This window comes from Notolabrus celidotus, chromosome 2, assembly GCF_009762535.1.
Source record: "Notolabrus celidotus isolate fNotCel1 chromosome 2, fNotCel1.pri, whole genome shotgun sequence".
NCBI classification, from domain to species: domain Eukaryota; kingdom Metazoa; phylum Chordata; class Actinopteri; order Labriformes; family Labridae; genus Notolabrus; species Notolabrus celidotus.
In genome coordinates this window covers 27660641-27680665 of record NC_048273.1, presented here as the reverse complement: position 1 = coordinate 27680665, position 20025 = coordinate 27660641, and the positions used below count along the sequence as shown (strand labels likewise).

The 20025-nt window shown below is 39.2% G+C and overlaps 1 protein-coding gene across 1 annotated transcript; it reads left to right on the top strand.

The window, feature by feature from the left end:
- Positions 1-127: 127 nt before the first annotated feature.
- efcab7 (EF-hand calcium binding domain 7) lies at positions 128-17521 on the top strand. Its single transcript, XM_034675667.1, has 13 exons — positions 128-494; positions 3195-3406; positions 3887-3973; positions 4237-4456; positions 7791-7912; positions 12255-12396; positions 13114-13223; positions 13360-13523; positions 14966-15099; positions 15196-15344; positions 15725-15934; positions 16537-16644; positions 16847-17521. The coding sequence occupies exons 1-13, from the start codon at positions 365-367 to the stop codon at positions 16925-16927; spliced, it is 1869 nt and encodes a 622-aa protein (XP_034531558.1). The 5' UTR covers positions 128-364; the 3' UTR covers positions 16928-17521.
- The last annotated feature ends 2504 nt before the right edge of the window (positions 17522-20025 follow it).

The window sequence follows — 20025 nt, the reverse complement described above, 5'->3', positions numbered from 1 at the left end:
CATAACTTTAAGATAATGTTATAAGCACAATACATCTTTATGATATAGATTAATAAATTGTGGCATTTTATTTCAATTGACAGTTGCACGGAAGGTTAATGGTTGTTTCCCCCGTATCTTTTTTGGTGAACACCGACGACTTTTTGTTTACCTAGCAACAAGCAGCAGCTAGCAACGGAGTGTCACAAATGGCAACGCTGACGCCTACGTTAAGTCAAAATGCGACTGTCATGTCATTTTAAGGCAGTAATAGTGTTGTTAAAGAGTATCGGAGTTTAGCCGACGGTAACTGTCGTATCTGGTTTGTTTCCTGGTGTTAGCTAACGACAACCTGGGTTGATACCTGTTTGATACCTCCTTCCAAATGTCTTTTCAAGACTCACCTCGTCCCTCTGATGAAGAGGAGGCTTTCTACACGCACTGCAGAGCTGCATATCTAGCTGTGTTCAGATCTAGTTTGACGAATATTGCGTCTAAGCAGCAGTTATGTCGTGGTAAGCTAACTTGACTCTCTTAACTGTGTATAGCCCTTTCATACAGTCTATGGTATAGCCTCATCTTTCAGTCAACTGAAGAGGGTAACCAAAATTCCCTATTCCCAAATGTACTACATATAGCATGCTGTAATCCACTTTATGCAGCACAATTGTGGTAGAAATACAGGAAAGCATATATGAAGAAGTTTCGTGTTCATGGTGCATTCAGTGTCTTTCTTATGTTATCAAGGTGGACGAGTGCAAGTGATGTTTGTTACTGATGACGCTCCCCCTGTTTATAGTGTACTGAGAGCTTTACTGCATAAATGTATATGTTGATACAATAACTAAAAACAAACTTACTCAGCCCACACTCAGCACTATAAGCACTCAGAACCAGTGAACTGTACTGGTTTTATTATTGTGTTGTGTTTATATCTATGTTTATGATGCTTCTTTACACTGATAGCGACATACACTACCGTTCAAAAGTTTGGGGTCACCCAGACAATTTTGTGTTTTTCATGAAAACTCACACTTTTATTTATCAAATGAGTTACAAAATGAATAGAAAATATAGTCAAGACATTGAGAATGTTAGAAATAATGATTTTTAGTTGAAATAATAATTTTGTCCTTCAAACTTTGCTTTCATCAAAGAATGCTCCCTTTGCAGCAATTACAGCATTGCAGACCTTTGGCATTCTAGCTGTTTATTTGTTGAGGGAATCTGAAGAAATTTCACCCCACGCTTCCTGAAGCCCCTCCCACAAGTTGGATTGGCTTGACGGGCACTTCTTGCCTACCATACGGTCAAGCTGCTCCCACAACAGCTCAATGGGGTTGAGATCTGGTGACTGCGCTGTCCACTCCATTAAAGACAGAATACCAGCTGCCTGCTTCTTCCCTAAATAGTTCTTGCATAATCTGGAAGTGTGCTTTGGGTCATTGTCCTGTTGTAGGAGGAAATTGGCTCCAATCAAGCGCTGTCCACAGGGTATGGCATGGCGTTGCAAAATTGAGTGATAGCCTTCATTATTCAAAATCCCTTTTATCTTTTACAAATCTCCCACTTTACCTGCACCAAAGCAGCCCCAGACCATCACATGACCTCCACCATGCTTGACAGATGGTGTCAGACACTCTTCCAGCATCTTTTCACTTGTTCTGCATCTCACTAATCTTCTTCTGTGTGATCCAAACACCTCAAACTTTGATTCGTCTGTCCATAACACTTTTTTCCAATCTTCCTCTGTCCAATGTCTGTGTTCTTTTGCCCATATTAATCTTTTCCTTTTATTGGCCAGTCTGAGATATGGCTTTTTCTTTGCCACTCTGCCTAGAAGGCCAGCATCCCGGAGTCGTCTCTTCACTGTAGACGTTGACACTGGTGTTTTGCGGGTACCATTTAATGAAGCTGCCAGTTCAGGACCTGTGAGGCTTCTATTTCTCAAACTAGAGACTCTACTGTACTTGTCTTCTTGTACTGTTGTGCACCGGGGCCTCCCACTTCTCTTTCTACTCTGGTTAGAGCCTGTTTGTGCTGTTCTCTGAAGGGAGTAGTATCGTTGTAGGAAATGTTCAGTTTCTTGGAAATTTCTCTCATGGAATAGCCTTCATTTCTAAGAACAAGAATAGACTGTCGAGTTTCATATGAAAGTTCTCTTTTTCTGGCCATTTTGAGAGTATAATCAAACCCACAAATGTGATGCTCCAGATACTCAACTAGCTCAAAGAAAGGCCAGTTTTATAGCTTCTCTAACCAGCAAAACCATTGTCAGCTGTGCTAACGTAACTGCACAAGGGTTTTCAAGATGTTTCCAATCATCCATTGGCTTTCTAACGCGATTAGCAAACACAATGTACCATTAGAACACTGGAGTGATGGTTGCTGGAAATGAGCCTCTATACACCTATGTAGATATTCCATTAAAAACCAGACGTTTGCAGCTAGAATAGTCATTTACCACATTAACAATGTATAGAGTGTATTTCTGATTAATTTAATGTTATCTTCATTGAAAAAAACAGTGCTTTTCTTTCAAAAATAAGGACATTTCTAAGTGACCCCAAACTTTTGAATGGTAGTGTATGTGTAGGACTTAATGTAAAAGTAAGTAAAAGTAAGTAACAGCTTTGTGTTTGACAACTACCTCTTTCAAGATCCTTCTATCCACATAGCTCTTCATGGTCCTCATACCTTATTCCACCCCTCATCCACTCAGATCATCTAATCAAGGCCTTCTACCTATCCCCCGATCTAACTATAAAACAAAAGGTGACCGTGCTTTTTCCATCTACGCCCCCTTCCTCTGGAATTTGCTCCAGTTGTTCCATCAAGCCATCAAGTCTGCTGAGTCTTTTGATAGCTTCAAAAAATTACTCAAAACACATTTGTATACTCAGGCCTTCATAGAACCTCCCATCTAACCTCTACTGTTGTCTGTCTATTGCTCTGGTTGTCTGATTATTTCTGCATATGTATTTTGTTTCTATCCTGCTTGTTTTTATTGTTTTGTGCCTGTGAAGCACTTTGTAACTGAGCGTTCTAAAAGTACTATATAAATACATTTGTACTCACTTACTTACATACTTACTTACTCTTCGTGTCCCCCAATTTTAAAAAGATCCAGTTTAAAGGGCATATCAGAGCTTTCTGAACAGAAAAACAAACTGAATGTTTTATATGAATTTATTTTCTCCGTTCATTTTCCTCAGCTCTCCAGCAGGCTGGCAGAAATCCATCCCATGCAACTCTCAATAAATACTGGACACCTAGAACATCAAAACTCAACTTTGATGACTTCTGTGAAATCCTCAAGAGTGAGAAGAAAACAGAGGATACTGAGCTGATGAGAGCCTTTAAAAAGATGGATGTAAACAATGATGGCTTCATCTCACACGGTGAACTGGAGAAGGCCCTTACATCTGTGAGTGTCCTGCAAAAACAGAGGGTTAAGTGGTTTAGGTTTGGCTATAGTTAATACATTAAGGAGAGAATATGAAGGTCACAGTAAAATCAACCATCAGATGAGTTACCTCTACAGTAAATATGCCAAATTCAATACCAAATAAATGTGGCCTCACAATGGAAGCTTTAAATTGTATTCACTCAAACTACAGACTCTGTAAAGTCTTGAGTTTGGCATTTGCTGTACCCATCTTAGTTTGTTTTAACCAGAAGTGATCATAGTGTGGCAACAGGGTGGATACATATTGCTACGTCTCTATCATAGTTGACCGTTGCAATTATAGCTTCTAATCAATCACAAACAGCCAAACCATAAAGCAGACCCTGGTGTACCCTTGATATAACTGCACATTGAGCAAAGTGATATGTTTAAAAATCAAATGATGAGTAGTGTTTTGTGTCCATTGATTTACTGATAAAATATTGTTAAATCTTCCAGAGAGGTGAGAAAATGACCACTGAGGAGTTAAATGCTGTCTTCTCATTGGCTGACATCAACAAAGATGGCAAACTGGACTATGCAGAAGTAAGTTTAATTGTACTGTAAGTATGAGCTCAGTTCTTTAATGCAGATCCTGAATACTTTGAATTCACAAGCCTCATCTTTATCATATTGATTGGCTTAACACTAGAACAAAGGCTACACTTCTCAGGGGTATCAACGGCAGCCAATGAAATTGAATTAGACTTCTCTAAACAGAAGAATGAAGTATATAAAGTGACAGAAAATCCTCTTTAATGCCATTCTCGTGTATCATCCTCTTACCACTGGTTTCCTGTTGTCATCAGTTCTGCAGGCTGCTTGTGTCTACAGTGGAGCAGTGTCAGACGGCTGCTTTGGAGAGACTTGAGACCAACGCCAAGCTAAAGAGACAGAACTTTGGCAGTCAGTCATACAGCCCTACAAAAAGCTCTGTGTCACCAGCAGCTCCATCTGCAGAGGCAGCGACCCTTCCTCAACCTCCACCGGAAACACCCCGGGCAGACTCGGACACCACCATCAAGAAAGGTAAAACATGTGATGTGACATAACAGAACATTTGATCTTATTTCTATCTAGATATTCACACTATACAGTTGCGCTCATAAGTTTACATAACCTGGCAGAATTTATGATTTCTTGGGTAGATGTATTCATTACGATATAAAAAGAGTAAACCCAGTTGTTTGACAATAAATGGCTTCACCTAACCACTAAAAAGTTTTTCTCTTATCATTCATATTCTCTGACTATACCTCATCTATCCAAAACATTTTTACTCAAAACACTTTGAAACATATTTAAACCTAACTTCTCTCTATGTTCTAAAAGTCTCTTAGTTTCCTAGATGACCCGACAAGAAGCCTCAAACACAAAATAACACTTTATTTCAAGAATCGGCTCAAAATCAATGCAAAGTCTGTTTGAATCAACATTTACTACTATACTTGGTGAACGCTTATTGAGAATAATCTTAGAGAAAATCTTATTCATTCATAGAAATATCAAAGCAGCATTCATATGATGTCTGAACAACTGGAAAAATTAGTCCCAACTGGGAAAACCGTGAACTACTACTAGGAATGAATCAATTACAACTTTCCAATATGACATCATTTTATTTAATTTTTTTGATTGTTATTTTCTTTTTGGGAAAGGGTAAAAACACAAAATGTACAACACTTAGATCTTTGTAGTTTTATATGCCAATGCATAGAAAGAAGTGGCATGGCCAGATCGCCACTCAGTCCTGAAATGTTTCTGTCCTCCATCATCTTTCCAGGTGAATGCATCCATTTATTCTCTTGACATTTAAACACATACATATAAATTAATCTGACCTCTTCAGTGAGTAATCAATACTCATTTTCCTGGGGGGGGGGGGGTAATACAAAATCTGCTTGTACTGGGGTTATGAATTGACAACTTACTTACCACTTAATCCACTTATTCCAAATTTGATCAAATTTGTCCTTTTGGATCATCAGAGAATAAGTCAATTTCTCCATTTTAAATATTTCCAAAATGATTCCAAACCAGTCATCCACTGTTGGTACTGCTGGTTTAAGCCAGACATAGTTTTAAACAGAAAAATGGCATGGAGAGTAAATGTTGGTTTCATGTGTTTTTAATGTCTTACTGTTCCTGGTATTGCATATCAATTACTTGCTTGCATGCAATTTTTCATATGGCATAAGTTTATAATTGTCAGTTGCTGTCCAGGTAACCCTGACCTTAACACGAACCCTGTCCATCTTGAACCCTAACTCAGAGTACTAAGATAAGTTATTTCTTAGTTTCAACCCAGAGAATAGTTTAGGTAAAGCAATATTCAGCGGTTTAAGAAAAGTATAAGTCAGATGAAATCATAAATACACTTCTAACAGTTTTCAAAGTGTAATCTAAACGCATAGATCACATGTGTCCCACAGTATCAACGTTTAAACATAACAAAGTTCATGAAAACAGAGGAGTACAGATGCATAAAAGAGACAATCAGAAGTGCGTGTTAGTGCTCCATCACATTTTCCTACCCTGTCTCCCAAACATAATCGCAATTTGTACAGCACACTTAACAAGTCCAAACTAGCAGTCAGTGGCTCACCTCAGACTTAAGTTTGTAGTTTCACACCACATGCTTCAGTACGCCTCAGCGTTTAGTTATGATGAATAAATAATAGCTCTGTTATTGATCGATTTTTCACTCCCACTGTGACAAATCACCTCATTAAGACAGGCCATACATCATAATAGCCACACAACTAGGGCAGCCTGTTTAGAGGGAGGAGACCATAAAGCGTTGTGATTTGGCTAATCATTTCTGCCATTAAGAGATTGACAAAAGCTCCATCACGCTGACGAAAAATGCTGCATTTCCACCACAGATTTGGAGATGAACTCGTGCCAAAAGATGTTTTCATAGCTTAAACCAACGAGGGCTGACATCCAGTCCAGCTACACCTGTGTGTAGCAACACAAATTGAGCCAAAGTGTCTGTGTGTTAAATGTAGAACCTTCAGCCAGTTGACGGTTGATGAAAAGATCCAGATTTTGCGTTTTGAAACCAAGAGAGAAAAGCAGAGATATCCTGGATGAGCGAGGGGGGGGGGGGGGGGGGGGGGGGGGGCGGTCTGCTGTGGGAAGATAGATGGGGTTGATTTAAGTGGTCAGTCCATGCTCATGTTATTGATTCGAAGGATTCTACCACTCCTCACTGGGGAGATGATGAGGGATTAGACTTTGGTCGAGAGGAGGGCCCAGCCAACCACCACTGCAAAAACAAATGAGTTCCCACATAGTTGTCTGGATTATCACATTATTGTGCCTCTCCCATGTATTGATTTATAAAACCTACACTTTAGCAAGGCTTCCACATGGGATGTGGCGTGACTGCACGTGTTGAATGGGTTATTCTTGGAGCTCAAAAACAATTTTGACTCTTCATTTGGCCCTGCATCTGTCAGTGGGAGCTATTAATACCCTAAAATTAGTTGAAGCAGTTTGAGACACGAGTATCTTTGGCTCCTTCTTTGACTAATATTAAATGAAATACTGATTCATTCAATATCACGTGTTACATTTCGAGCAATTCTTGCGAAACAGTTGGACAAATTGATAAACAGTTATGGTTTTGCTAGAATGAATGATCTGTTTAGCTCAATTTGTGCAGTTTTCAAGCAACAGGAACCACTAGTGCCAAAAAAACACCCGCTTTGAACTCACACTGAAGCTATTTAAGGTCACTTTTCAATGCTTCCTTTTCCACAACCACACAACAACTCCTCATCTGCCGTCTGATTAAAATAATGCTATCAGTACAAAATAGATCACTCACAAAATGGGATAGTTGCCCTGTTTTTTCTTCTGCTACGGTAATTTGACTGTAGGCCTCTAAGTATTCTTCACATCTTGATTTCCTGGTCCTGGAAACAATCAGAAGCCCTCATTAGTGAATTGATATTTTCTAGCCTCAATTAGTTTTCGAGGAAAAAAAGTTGTCCCAGATAATGAATCTGAGACAGCGCTTTTATGTCATTTGTGATTTAAAATACCGCTCTAATTAATTAAGGGGTTGAACTTGAAATCACGTTTTCCAAGAACCCAAATCCAGAGCCTTCTTGTTCCCTTGAACTTTGAGACGGACTTCTGAGAAGACAGATTAGCATGTCAATTATGTTTTACTGCTCATCTCTCTTTTCAAAGTGTGTTTACTGTTTGGAGAGGGGAGGGATGGACTTAATCTGTCTTTGTTCTGTTGGAGCAATCTTATGACTTGATTTTTTTATGATCATCTTGGATGTGTTTTTTTGTGTGTGTGTTTGGTGACCTTTATTTATTCTGAGGTTTTATCTTTGTGTCTCAGACAGCCGATCATCATCCCGCCCTTCTTCTGCTCGCAGCAGACGATCTTCTCTGTCAAACCCGATCACGATGACAACCAGTACTACGAAAGCTAACAAAATACAAGAGCCCTCAGGTCTACAGGTAACCCCTTTATGTAGGGACAATAAGTACAGAGCTGTAAGAAAAGGTTATTTTATAGCAATCAATCATCTTTATAATTATCTGATTCATTGTTTGGTTTATGAGATATCAAAAACAATGCCAAAAGTGCCCTCCTTACAAACAAAAATGTTCAGTTTACAATTGAATCCTGACATTTGGAGCAGACATGTTTTGCATTTTTGTTCAACCAAACAACTATGAAGTTGAATAACTCATAAATCTGCCAATGAGCTTATCATATAATGGCTAAACTGCCTCAATTTTAGATAGAGTTTTACAGAACAAATTGAAATATATGGTGTTCCAGAAGGATGACAGTACAGCAGAGGATGAGTTTGTTATTTATTATATCAAATTAGGTTATTTTTCAGGCTGACATATTTCAGAGAATACATTGACCTTTTTCTGTTGATAATTCCTCAATTCACCATTTTAGCTATTTTAAGACCTAATTTAAGTATGACTCAGAAATTACTTTAATCTACTCAAGTCGCTTTTCCCATCAGCCCCCTCTGTTCCTCTGCAGACTTTCTTAGAAAAGCCAGGGGAGATTTTCTACTCGTTAATCGATTGCAGATGGCCTCATTTCCTCAGACAGATAAAAAAAATCAAAACATATGAATTGGGTCACTGAATATACATTAGAAGTTTATTTTATACCTTGGCAGCCCGCCCAAGTGAGTGTAGAAAACTCATAGAGTTTATCATAGATCAGGTTTGCAGTCACTTATTAGAGGCCAAAACTTAGAACAAATTTTAGTGCTCAATTTAATTTGTTTAAGAAGTGATGCTGCTCAAAATGTCGCGAGTAAGCCGCTCATTCAATGTCTTAAATTTAGGCCCCAGAAAATTGACTTTTCTTTTTCTTAGAAAACATCCGCCCACTGGCGGTTACAATTTTATGGCGGCCTGTAGCAACTACTGCTCAGATCAACAGTGCGCTTCTAATGTAGGGGTGAAATGTTAATGAAATGTCAGGAAACAGTGTTTCCTTGTTGTACATTTGAAGGCTGTTTTTGGTTGTAGATGTACATTTTGGATAATTAAAACAGGTCAAATATAAAGTTAGAAATCTGTCTCTCCTGTTTCAACCTTTAACTTACTCAGAACATCAGGAGGGGCTGAGAGCTGAGCTGACGCTAGGTAGTTAGCCTTGCTTGTTTGTTTGCCTTGTTCAGTTTGTTTAAGGTCAGGATCCTTTCCAAGGTAAGTCTTACAACAAGGAAATAATCACACTGTGTTAGTTATACAAACTACGACTATGAAAATATTAAATTACTGTTGCCAATACTCAAGCCCAAATTGAGGAATTGGTATGGTGACAAAATAACTGAAATCTATGCTTTGAATATTTAGAAACCAGCTAAAGTGGCTAGCCGTTGGCCTAGCAGTTAAGGTGCGCACCCCATATACAGAGACTCCCAGCCATGACCATTTGCTGCATGTTTCCTCCACTCTTTGCTCCCCATGTTTCCTGTCTCTCTTCAGCTGTCCTGTCAAATGAAAGCAAGCAATTCCAAAAAATAAGAAAAATAAACCAGCAAAAACAGAGTTATAAAATCAGATCTCTTAATAGTCCCAGTCTGCTGCTGTGTACTTAAGTTTATTAGATACAATCTGATGATACTAGCTTTAATACATGAATCCATCCATCCATCTTCTTCCGCTTATCTGGGGTTGGGTCACAGAGGCAAAAGTCCAAGCAGATCGACCCAGACATCCCTGTCCCCAGCAACACTTTCCAGCTCCTCCTGGGGAATCCCGAGGCAATCCCAGACCAGGTGGGGTATATAATACCTCCATCAAGTTCTGGGTCTTACCCTGGGCAATCTCCCAGCTGCACGTGCCCGGAACACCTCTAAAGGGAGGCGTCCGGGAGGCATCCTTATCGGATGCCCGAGCCACCTTAGCTGACTCCTTTCGACACGAAGGAGCAGCGGCTCTACTCCGATTTCCCTCCGGTTGTCTGAGCTCCTGACCCTATCTCTAAGGCTGAGCCCAGCCACCCCTCAGAGGAAACTCATTTAACCCGCTGGTATCCGAGATCTTATTCTTTTGATCAAGACCCACAGCTCATGACCATAGGTGAGGTAAATTGAAAGCTTTGCCTTCCAGCTCAGCTCTCTCTTTACCACAACGGTCCGGTACAGCGTCCGCATAACTGCTGACGCTGCACCAATCCGCCTGTCGATTTCACGCTCCATTTTACCCCCACTAGCGAACAAGACCCCAAGATACTTAAACTCCCCCACTTGGGGCAAAGACTCACTCCCGATTGAGAGAGAACAATCCACCGTTTTCCGGCAGAGAACCATGGCCTCAGACTTGGAGGTACTGACTCTCATCCCAGCTGCTTTGCACTCAGCTACAAATCGCCCCAATGCCTGCTGAAGGTCCCAGCTCGAAGGGCCCAACAGAACCACAATATCTTCAAACAGCAGAGATAAAATTCTGAGCCGCCCGAACTGTAGACCCTCCTCTCCCCGGCTGCACCTTGAGATCCTGTCCATAAAAATACTTTAATACATTAATATAGAATTAAAACCCATCCCTTATCATCTTCTGTAAGCAGTGCAACACTTTTGAATCTGAAACAATAACTGCTTTTTTGACTCAGTTTTTGTCCACCAGTCATGGAACACACAATAACAAGTCTGTCCCATCATCAGTGTTACCTGGTGGTTCTGGTGGACAAATTCAGCCCAGAGTGGAAGGTATAACCGCTATCGATCCTGTGCTCTTTGTTTTCACTCTTTTTGGCTTAACCTCGGCTGGTTTGCTTTACAGCAAGAAAATAAATAAATAAAAACAACAGCCCTCCGCTCCATCTCTCTGCTCTCTCTGGCAGTGTGTTGAGATTGGAAAGGGACAGAAATCACACGGGTAAAAAGAATGTGTGTCCAGAGATTACCTCTGAGCGGACGTTCTCCTCGCTGTGTTGGCTGCAGGCTGATAATTTGGAGGTGGTTGGTGGAGGGTCTGCTGTGTTTTTATAGCAGAATGATATGCCGTGAAGAATACAAACATTACCTGTGAGGAATATTCTGTTTTCAGGATTTATTTTTATAAGTCTAAAAGGTAGAGGTCATGTTTGAATATGTGTGTGTGTGACTATGTATTTCTGTGTGTGTGTGGCTGTTCTGCTGTTCTGCTGTTCTGCTGTCCTGCGACCCTCTGCGTAGCACTAAATCAGCCCTGTGGTCGGAGCAGGTGACAGGAGCTGTATTAGTCTGCAGGCTGACCCTTTCTCTATGGAGGCATTAATTCTGATGTCTTTAAGCAGAGGACCGGTGCCCATGGCAATTTCCTTCATTTAATATTGTCTGGACAAACCACTGAAGTGTTATGGTTTGATCTTTTATGCCTCTCACACAGCCCAAGATAAATACTTTGAGAAAATGGCTTTTCTCTAAAGGAGTGACATGCTCCGTCTTTATGGCACTTTCTTTGTTTAACTTGGTGATTTATTTGTCCACTAAAATGATATATAGCCTATTTCAGACCAGCTCGGCCCTCTGTGTCCTCTTACTGTGTGTCCACACCAACTGTGTTTTCATTTAATGTGTCTCCAATGGGCAGAAGGAAAACTTCTTGTTTTGATGTTCCTGTTCAATTTCAAATTATAACCTCATTTCAGTTGTGCTTCCAGACGCAGGAACAACAGGATTTCAAAATGAGAGAATTATTAGGATTCATAAATATCTCCAAAGTAGCCTCTTGATAGTTTTGAATGACCGCTGGCCCAAGATTGAAAAGGCTGTATTTATCAAAGTTAAATGGACTTCAATTTGCCACATCAGGTCCTGGAGGGAGAATTACTCCAGCTGGAACACAGTGTGACACTTCTGCCCTCCTCTGGATCAGCCTGAGTATTACAAGTGTTGACAAGATGCGGAGCTCACATAAATAATTATGAATATGCCCCCTGAAGGTTGGAGTGGTTATTAACACAACGACAGCTTCTGTTAATCAAGTCACTTCTGTTACGAGTGGCTGCGTCCTTCACTTCTTCATGCCCAAATATACTTCCTCTGCCACCTGATAAATCCCTCTTTTAATTGGAAGTGCAAATTAGTTTTTGTTTCTACTCAAAGAATGAATGCATGTTGATGTTGAGCAGAAAACAGTATTAGTGTCAGGAGCTAAAATGAAACCAGAAATAACAAGTAGTACATTTTAAAGCCTGTAAAACAGCAAACACATTATTCTTTGTATGATTAAGCTGAGGAACATCATTCTTCTCCATTTTAGCCACACTGGATGAGTTAGTATGAATGTAGTGAGACTGTTTGTTAAACAGAAATGTCATCCTCTGTCCCAGGAGTGGAATCAAAGTTCTGTGAGGGGCTGTTTCTTCCTGGAGGATGATGGGAGTATCAGCTCTCTGCAGTATCAGCTCCACATCCCACAGACCACCAACGTCTACCTGACCATCCAACCACTCAGCCTCAGCAACAGACCTGGTACTTACACTGTTTTAGACTAAACATTAGCATACATCTTAAAATGTGTGTATAATTTAGATATGTTGCTTTCATCTCTGATAACTGAGGTCAGAAATGAGGATCAATAGACTCTGGATTTGGACTATTCATCAATTACAAGTCAAATTTTTTTTAAATCTCTATACGGACTACTTCATTACATGTTTCTATTAACATAACATTAAGCTGCATACGTTTATAGATGCTTTCTTACTTCATTTAAAAAGTTGCACCACTATAATTTCTGGGGTATGAATCATGAACAAAACACCACGGCACACATAACACTGACAAATGTTATTGGTCTCTGCGCTGAGTTTAACATTGTCCTCAGAAAGTCAGATTTTATAGGAAATCTTTCTCTGCACCGTAATTTATAACAAACAACAAGAGAAGGATACAGTTATGTTCATAAAACTTGGAGTGTTCATGTAGGTGTTGGAAAGTCACCTCTGTATCCAGTATGTGCCTTTGAAAGGGAAAACAATTCAAGAAAAGTGTAAGATATCTGTGGTTTATATACCATTTTTTACCAGCTTTAAGAAAAGATAACACACTTCAATTTTTGGGGTCATATTCTTATCCTTTTTTCATACCACATCCAATCAGTGTTTCTTTTCTGTGTTCCTTTTTTAATATTGGGTTTCATTCCACTAAAAATCCTGTCATCTTGTGATATTTTCTGCCTCTTCACAGACAAGCCTTCTTCATGGATGTCAGTGGACACGGCCCTTTTTGTCACGTCAGCTGGTGAAACCAAAGAGGATTCAACTTTAGTGTGTTTCACAGAGTCCAAGGAAAAAGAGGTGTGTTTGAATATGTAGAGGAGATCTACATATATCCTATACATTTTTCCTATTCAGTGTGAAATATAAAAAAAATCCAGCTGATGCTTTTCTTAAGACTCTTTTTTCTAAAGTTGCTGCCACTTTTTTCCTACAGAAGTATGTTTGGAGAGGTGAACTAAATGCCGGGACTTATTACCTGCTTCCTTTCACTAGCGGCTGTAAACTGAAGAAAAGAACTAAAAAGAGCCTTTCTGTTAAGCCAATGGAGCTCATCAACAGAACTGATACTGGAGAACTAGACCTCACTAGGGAGCTGAGGTATGCACTTTAAGTTTGTGTGTGTATACATGTTGTTTAAAAAAAAATCACTGAAAATAGATTGAAAAAAAGACTTGACTTTAACATGTGACTGTCTTTTGCTGTTAGACAAAGATTGAGGTTGCAGATTAATTTAGGAAGTATTAATGTCATCTAGATTAAGATTCAGCACTGAATGATTTTGGTCTTTGATTTGAAGCTGCTCTGTAGATCTAAGTCTGCAGAAAAGCCTGGACTGTTTTCTCGTGCAATTACAACCACAACAGTTCAATCGATGGATGAATTAAAGGAAACACTAATGGAAAATTTGGACAAGTGAATAAATTGAGGCTTTTCTGTGTTAGGCTGCATCCCAATTCTCCCACCAAGCCCTTCATTTGGGCAACGCCATCTGCTCTGTCTGGGACTCTGGCTGTTTCCGAAACGGCCTGCTACATACTACTTACTAATGTAGTAGGCAGTAGGTACAGCCTACTACATACTGCGTTTGAATTTAGTATCTAGTATGACTGTTCTGTTCGATCGGTGTTGCAGTATGCTGGGCCAGACGTCACTGGAATTCCGGTTTCGGAAAGTGGAAGTAAACAATGGCGAAGCCGATAGAGAAACTTCTTCTTTAGCATCCATTTATGATTTAAAAAGTTAGCATACATCTTCATGTAGTTCAATAACTTTCACAGCCTCCAAAAACGGATTTCCTCCCGTCAAAAAAGAAGGAAAAAGAAAAAGCAGAATGAGCGCTGTGCATTATGGAAAACAGTACGCGAGGCAGACTGGTCCGATGCATGCTGTGAAATTTTCCCAAATCATCAGACATCCGAGGAGTTTTGGCATACTGCAGATTTTGCTCTTGTTCACATACTACTTACTACATACTGAATTTTGGTCAAATCAGTACATACTGCTAGTATAGTAGGCAGTTTCGGTGGCCCTGAAGGGCAAAACACAACAACATTACAGAAAACACAATGACATTTCACATATCTAACCCTCCTAACTGCCCTTCAAGTGAGGACTGATTTTTTTCAGATACACACTCCAGACAGAATTAAACTTACAAAATGACCACAATGCTTTGAAAACTTTAAGATAAAAACATGGCTACCAGTGCAGGAGAAGGAAGCCCTTACAAATAATCATACAAATAATTAAAACCTTTAGAAAAATCTGATGCAAAGAAATATGTACATAGATCATTACAACAAGGAGTCAGAAAAAAGAAACTATCAACAATGTCAAAAGCACTTGTAAAGAGCAATCATTTCTGAGTGACGGCACAATTACTATGAAGTTCCGTTAATTAAGTAAACCTTTTAATCACTGCCCTTGTTGGCTTCAATCTGAAGGGGTCACTCCAGGGCTAGGTGTCAAATGCAGACTGGGCTTTAAAAATCCAGTGTGACATTCACTTGTGTACTTGTGTTGCTCACTTTGTGCCACAGGGAGGTGCTGTCTGACATCTTTGAGGTGATCGACATTGATGGAAATGGAATGCTCTGTTTGGAGGAGTACAACTTCTTTGAGCTGAGGACCAGTGGAGAAAAATGTGACAAGGACTCCTGGGCTGTCTGTAAAGGTAATCCCTCTCACTGTAGTACTGATACACAAGTGAGCCTGGTTTGTTTGGATGTAGAATGTAATGAAAGAAGGGTTGTTGTTTTTAACCTTTCAGAAAACTTTGATATGAGAAAGAACCAGCTGACACGGCAGGGCTTCATGGAGCTGAATCTGATGGAGGCTACAGAGAAAGATGGAGACCCTGCAGACCTGTGGGTTACACTGGAAGCCATGGGCTACAACCGAATGCTGGAGCTAGTAGAAGTACTTTTACTCTTCTGACATTTAAGACATATAAACACACAGACGTTTCAAGCTGTTTCAAATGGCTTCTGACAAATATGCAGCAATTTGGGGCTTGAATTTGAGCACAGTGTCAAACAAACTACATTGTAAAACCATCTCTAAATCCTCCCAAGTATTGTTAGTTTGCATGATATTGTCTGTTGAAAAAGTCTTAACATTTTTACATATTTGAAAGCATGAACACAATAAAAACAGTCATTTATGGGTTCATATATATTGCTAATATATCCATTGAGCTCCATCGTGAATGACTATAATACAAACGCCTAAAAAGAGATACACACCCTCACTTTGACCCATACTGAATATTTAAACTCTTCTACCTCCCACTCTCTCAGGCATGTCCCTTTCAGATAGATATTCACTGTGAAGGCGCTCAGCCCTCCATCCAGCCATTCAGTTTGGACACAGGGCCCAAGCTCCTGAACCAGGCCCTCCAGAAGTCCATCACAGCCAGGACAGGGGCCAAAGCACTGAGGGGTCAAGACAACGTCTTCATCTACACCTACAGAGGAGAACACAGGATCTCCTCCGTCCTAGCCAACAAGGTAGACAACAAATGTTACTGTGTCAGAGTGATTAACTGACAGTGTGGGCAGAGTTTCATTCTCAAACAATGATATCCAAAATGTGAAGCAGGGACGTAGAACAGTTTTTAAAAGACCTGTGTTAATGTTCCTGCTTCTGTGTGTTTGTAATTGATATGCAGCCGTGGTATTCATTCTCATAGCAACAGGAGCTACTCAGAAAGTATGACCTCGTAATCAGAAGGATTTACTTAACAGGAGAAACAGTGATATTCATGTGGAGCTGTAACTCTCTTCTAGTTAACCATTGCTTTACAATTAAACTATAATGTTACCAACTGTTTTAAGGCTCATGAGTGATATGCTGTACAGTTTTGTTGACACATTTTTTGACCACAGTGCATGCAGTGAGTCCAAACAAAGAAACAGTTTGATTCATAGGATGCATTGTGTCTTAAAGCGTCTTGAGTTATTGTTGTAGTTTTTTTAACTGATAATGGAAATTTAACCCAGCATATAAGGAGTAGCAGTGAAAAATGAGCAGTATACCAGAGTTTGAATTCTGTATGTTTGGCTGTCATTTCCTGTTTCTGCACAGTCTCAGTCTCACCTTTGTGTTGCAGACCAACCAGAAAGTGACGGTCCATGTAAACAACGAGCAGAGCAGGAACTGCTGCAGCAGTAGAGGCATGAGTGTGTTCGCTGTAGAGGTGCCAGCCAGGACTAAGATGGTATGAAATTGTCCTTTTACTAACAACATTATGTGCCTCTGAGATTTAGTGGAGTAAAAAGTTTACCAAGCTGTAAATTAAATATCTAGATTAAGTATAAGTACCTTAAATTTGTACTGAAGAACAGTATGAGCGTGTGTACTATTTTACATCCCACCACTGGTTTGGAACAGTAATAAAAAGTGTGTTTGCCTTCTTCCAGGTGTGCCAACACGTCCTCCCCATCAATGAGAAACAGGATTGGACCTACAACTGTATGGAGACCATACTACCCTGCACTTAAAGTGTTTCCTACATTGAGAAGTCAAAGTTTTGCTCTAAGAAGGATAGAAGGCTAATATGAATATCGTATATCTCCTTAGAATATGAAGTGTTGTTGCTGTTTGGACCAAAAGATTGTTATGTGATAGTTTACAGTGAAAGCAACTTAATAAAAGCAAACGTGTGTGTGTTAATTAAGCCCCATAATTTAGACTGTAGCACCTGGAGCTAAAACCTTGGCCTGCTTGTAGTCAGCAACTAAAAATGGTAGAACATGAGAGAATGGTACAGAGTACATCAGATTTTGTAGCAGCTGCTTCTATTGTGCCTTTGTATGTGTGATGTCAAAATGTTCTTATAAAAAATAGATAAAAAGGACTCATCATTTATCCTGTTAATACAAGCTATTGTAGGTCAATAGTGGATTTTATGTCATGCTAATATATCTGATGTTATGATTTATTACACTAACCATTTTATCTCTCTTGATAAGACTTTATGTTGTCCTTATTTGGAATTTGTAGCAATGAGTTCTGTGTTTACGCATCATTTTTTGGTTCTTCAACACTCTCTTTATATCAGAACTGAATAAAACAAGTTTCACCTTTGAACCTTCTCTAATGCCACAGAATACAGTCATTTAATTGTTTAAACTAAGTTTATTCTAAGGTTTTATTTTACCTTGAAAAAAACGGTATTAATAAACACTTTTTTCTCTTGTAAATTTCATTTTGATAACATTATGAATGAGAAATTAGAAAAATAAAAAAAATAAAAGCAGTCATCCAAAGTTACCAGAGTTACTCCTGTTATTGCGGTCAGACAAGTTCAGTGTTTAGATTAACCATCCTTGGAAATTCAGCTCAGAAGATTTGTATCCATTGAGTCTTGGAAAATCTGGATTTCTTTCAGCTGTCCACAAAACATAGCCAGTCCCTTGCCACAGAGTTTTTTATGCTGCTGGGTGTAACATGTCATTACGTAATATAGCTATTTCAGTGCTGTTAAAACAGTTTTATAAATGCTATTCTGACATTGAAAGAAACGTTTTTCTTTAAGAAGTCTGTTTTTTAATAGCACATCTATTGACCTATGAATCCCTTTTCACTGTTTACATGTCTGTGCCTTGTGTTTTATGTCTTTCTCTGCATGAAATCTGTTGAGGTAGTGGTCCCCACTCTCCATAATGTCAGTACAGTAGGTTTCTCTGGGATTTGGAGCTGGCATTGAAATGCATTCCTTTGCATTGCGCACAGGTCTAAACTTTATTTGCCCTTGGCCTTTCCGACTGAGAACAGTCTTGACCTGCTATTTATAACCCTCGGCCATTATTTGCCCTTTGACTTTCTCTGCTGAAACAGTAGAGCCTGCTCACTAAAGGTCACATGACATGGGAGATGTATTTAATGTCTCGAGCCCCTGTCTGCTCTTCCTTTCCAAAAACAGAGCTTTAGTAACACTTCACTTTTCAGGGGAAGTTAGATTTCAGGGGGTTGTGAGCCAATATGTATATCTACTTTTAGAAACTTTTGTACCAAGTTTTATATCATTATGCAATGTTTTAAAGAAAAATGGGTTTTTTTTCATGTTGTTATTTTATTTTAAATCACTACCAATTTGGTTAAATTCTTATTTCAAATTTCAAAAATGTTCTCAAATCTACAATAAAGGAATTTACAAAAATCAGAAGTTGCAAAAGTGGGATTGGGAGAAGATAAGAGACTAAATCAATGTGGTGAAAGTCTCAGACAAACAGTTCTACAAACTAGTAGAAGTGAAGTTTGTTGATTCTGCTCCCGCTGTGTATTTGGCATTTTTCCTGCTCTTGGGGTAATTGAGAGATATAATATGGAAATGCATACCAATACATATTCTTACTGCAGGAAACACCTGTGCGTATAAACACACCCTGCACCCAACGGCAGGTCTGACGTTAAACTTTGTTCTGCCTGGATGAACAAACACACCGTGATGCAACAAGCAAACAGCACAGACCTGAAGTAGATGATTTCACAATATTCTCCCTGCAACAATTTATCCTTTCACACCAACAAACTCTGCTTTATCATTCTTTCTGAATGTTTCAGAGCAGACATTGTGATGTACAAATTATATATAATTTACTTGTTGAAGAATGTAGATATTTTCCATTCAGATTTTCTAGCTGGTGTAAAAGTTTGAACAACAAGCCTTGCAGTCATTGACCTTTCAATGTATGAGATTTTTCGACCTTAAGGTTTTGAAAGTCGGTTCAGACATGACCCTACATTACTTTTTACGCAATCTGTTTGAATATTACCAAGACAGCCAATGTGGCAACAGAGAAACAAAAATATAATAAACAATATAAATGAACTAATGTGAAAGACATGTCAAATAAAACTGAATATTGAGGTGAGAAAATGAGCAATAAAACAATCAAAATAACCAAGTTTCTGGTCAGACTGATCTTACAGTTGGGATGAGACACTAATGTCAGACTGACAGACATATACTTTTCACTGCATCCAAAGCACTGCAGAGCAATTAATAATACCTTGTGGGACCATAAACTCATAAGGTAAATGTTTGCTGAGGAAATCATTTATTTGAGAAGTAGGCCCATGTTCCTATCTTCTTTTATTATGCTGAATGTGACTTATTGCACACAGTAGAATTGCCCCTGCTGTTCATTAGAAATCTGTGCCACCTTTTCATATGCAGCTCACATTTGCAGGATGATGTTCTGTTATGTTCTAGATAAAGGTGAGGTCATTCAGGACCAGATCCAGAGGGTGGCCAGCCCCCTACCCCAGGTGCCACCTCTGAACTATGATTGGCAATTTGCCTTGTCAGATGTTAGGCTTATGTTAAACTCAGCTAGACTCAGCTACTGGCAACTTTTTTTGCATTAGTATGTGGTATTTACTTTAAGTTATGGCTTACATACACCTCCTTTGAGACCTTAGAGAATAAAGCTGAGATCTAGCTGATGTCCCTCTTCTGTGTTACTTCTTAAAGTAAAAAATACACAGGCATATAATCTCAGTGATACTTGAATATCAGTGGTCAAAGTAGTTATATGCTTGTACTATTCATTTGTGTGGGAGTGCACACATTTCATGCCATTCCTGCTTAAGT

Excerpts from the sequence above, each read along its gene's own strand:
- efcab7 (XM_034675667.1), top strand. The coding sequence starts at position 365 with ATGTCTTTTCAAGACTCACCTCGTCCCTCTGATGAAGAGGAGGCTTTC. Across the intron at positions 3,407-3,886 it reads TGGAGAAGGCCCTTACATCT|AGAGGTGAGAAAATGACCAC; the intron begins GTGAGTGTCCTG and ends TAAATCTTCCAG. Across the intron at positions 15,935-16,536 it reads CCTCCGTCCTAGCCAACAAG|ACCAACCAGAAAGTGACGGT; the intron begins GTAGACAACAAA and ends TTTGTGTTGCAG.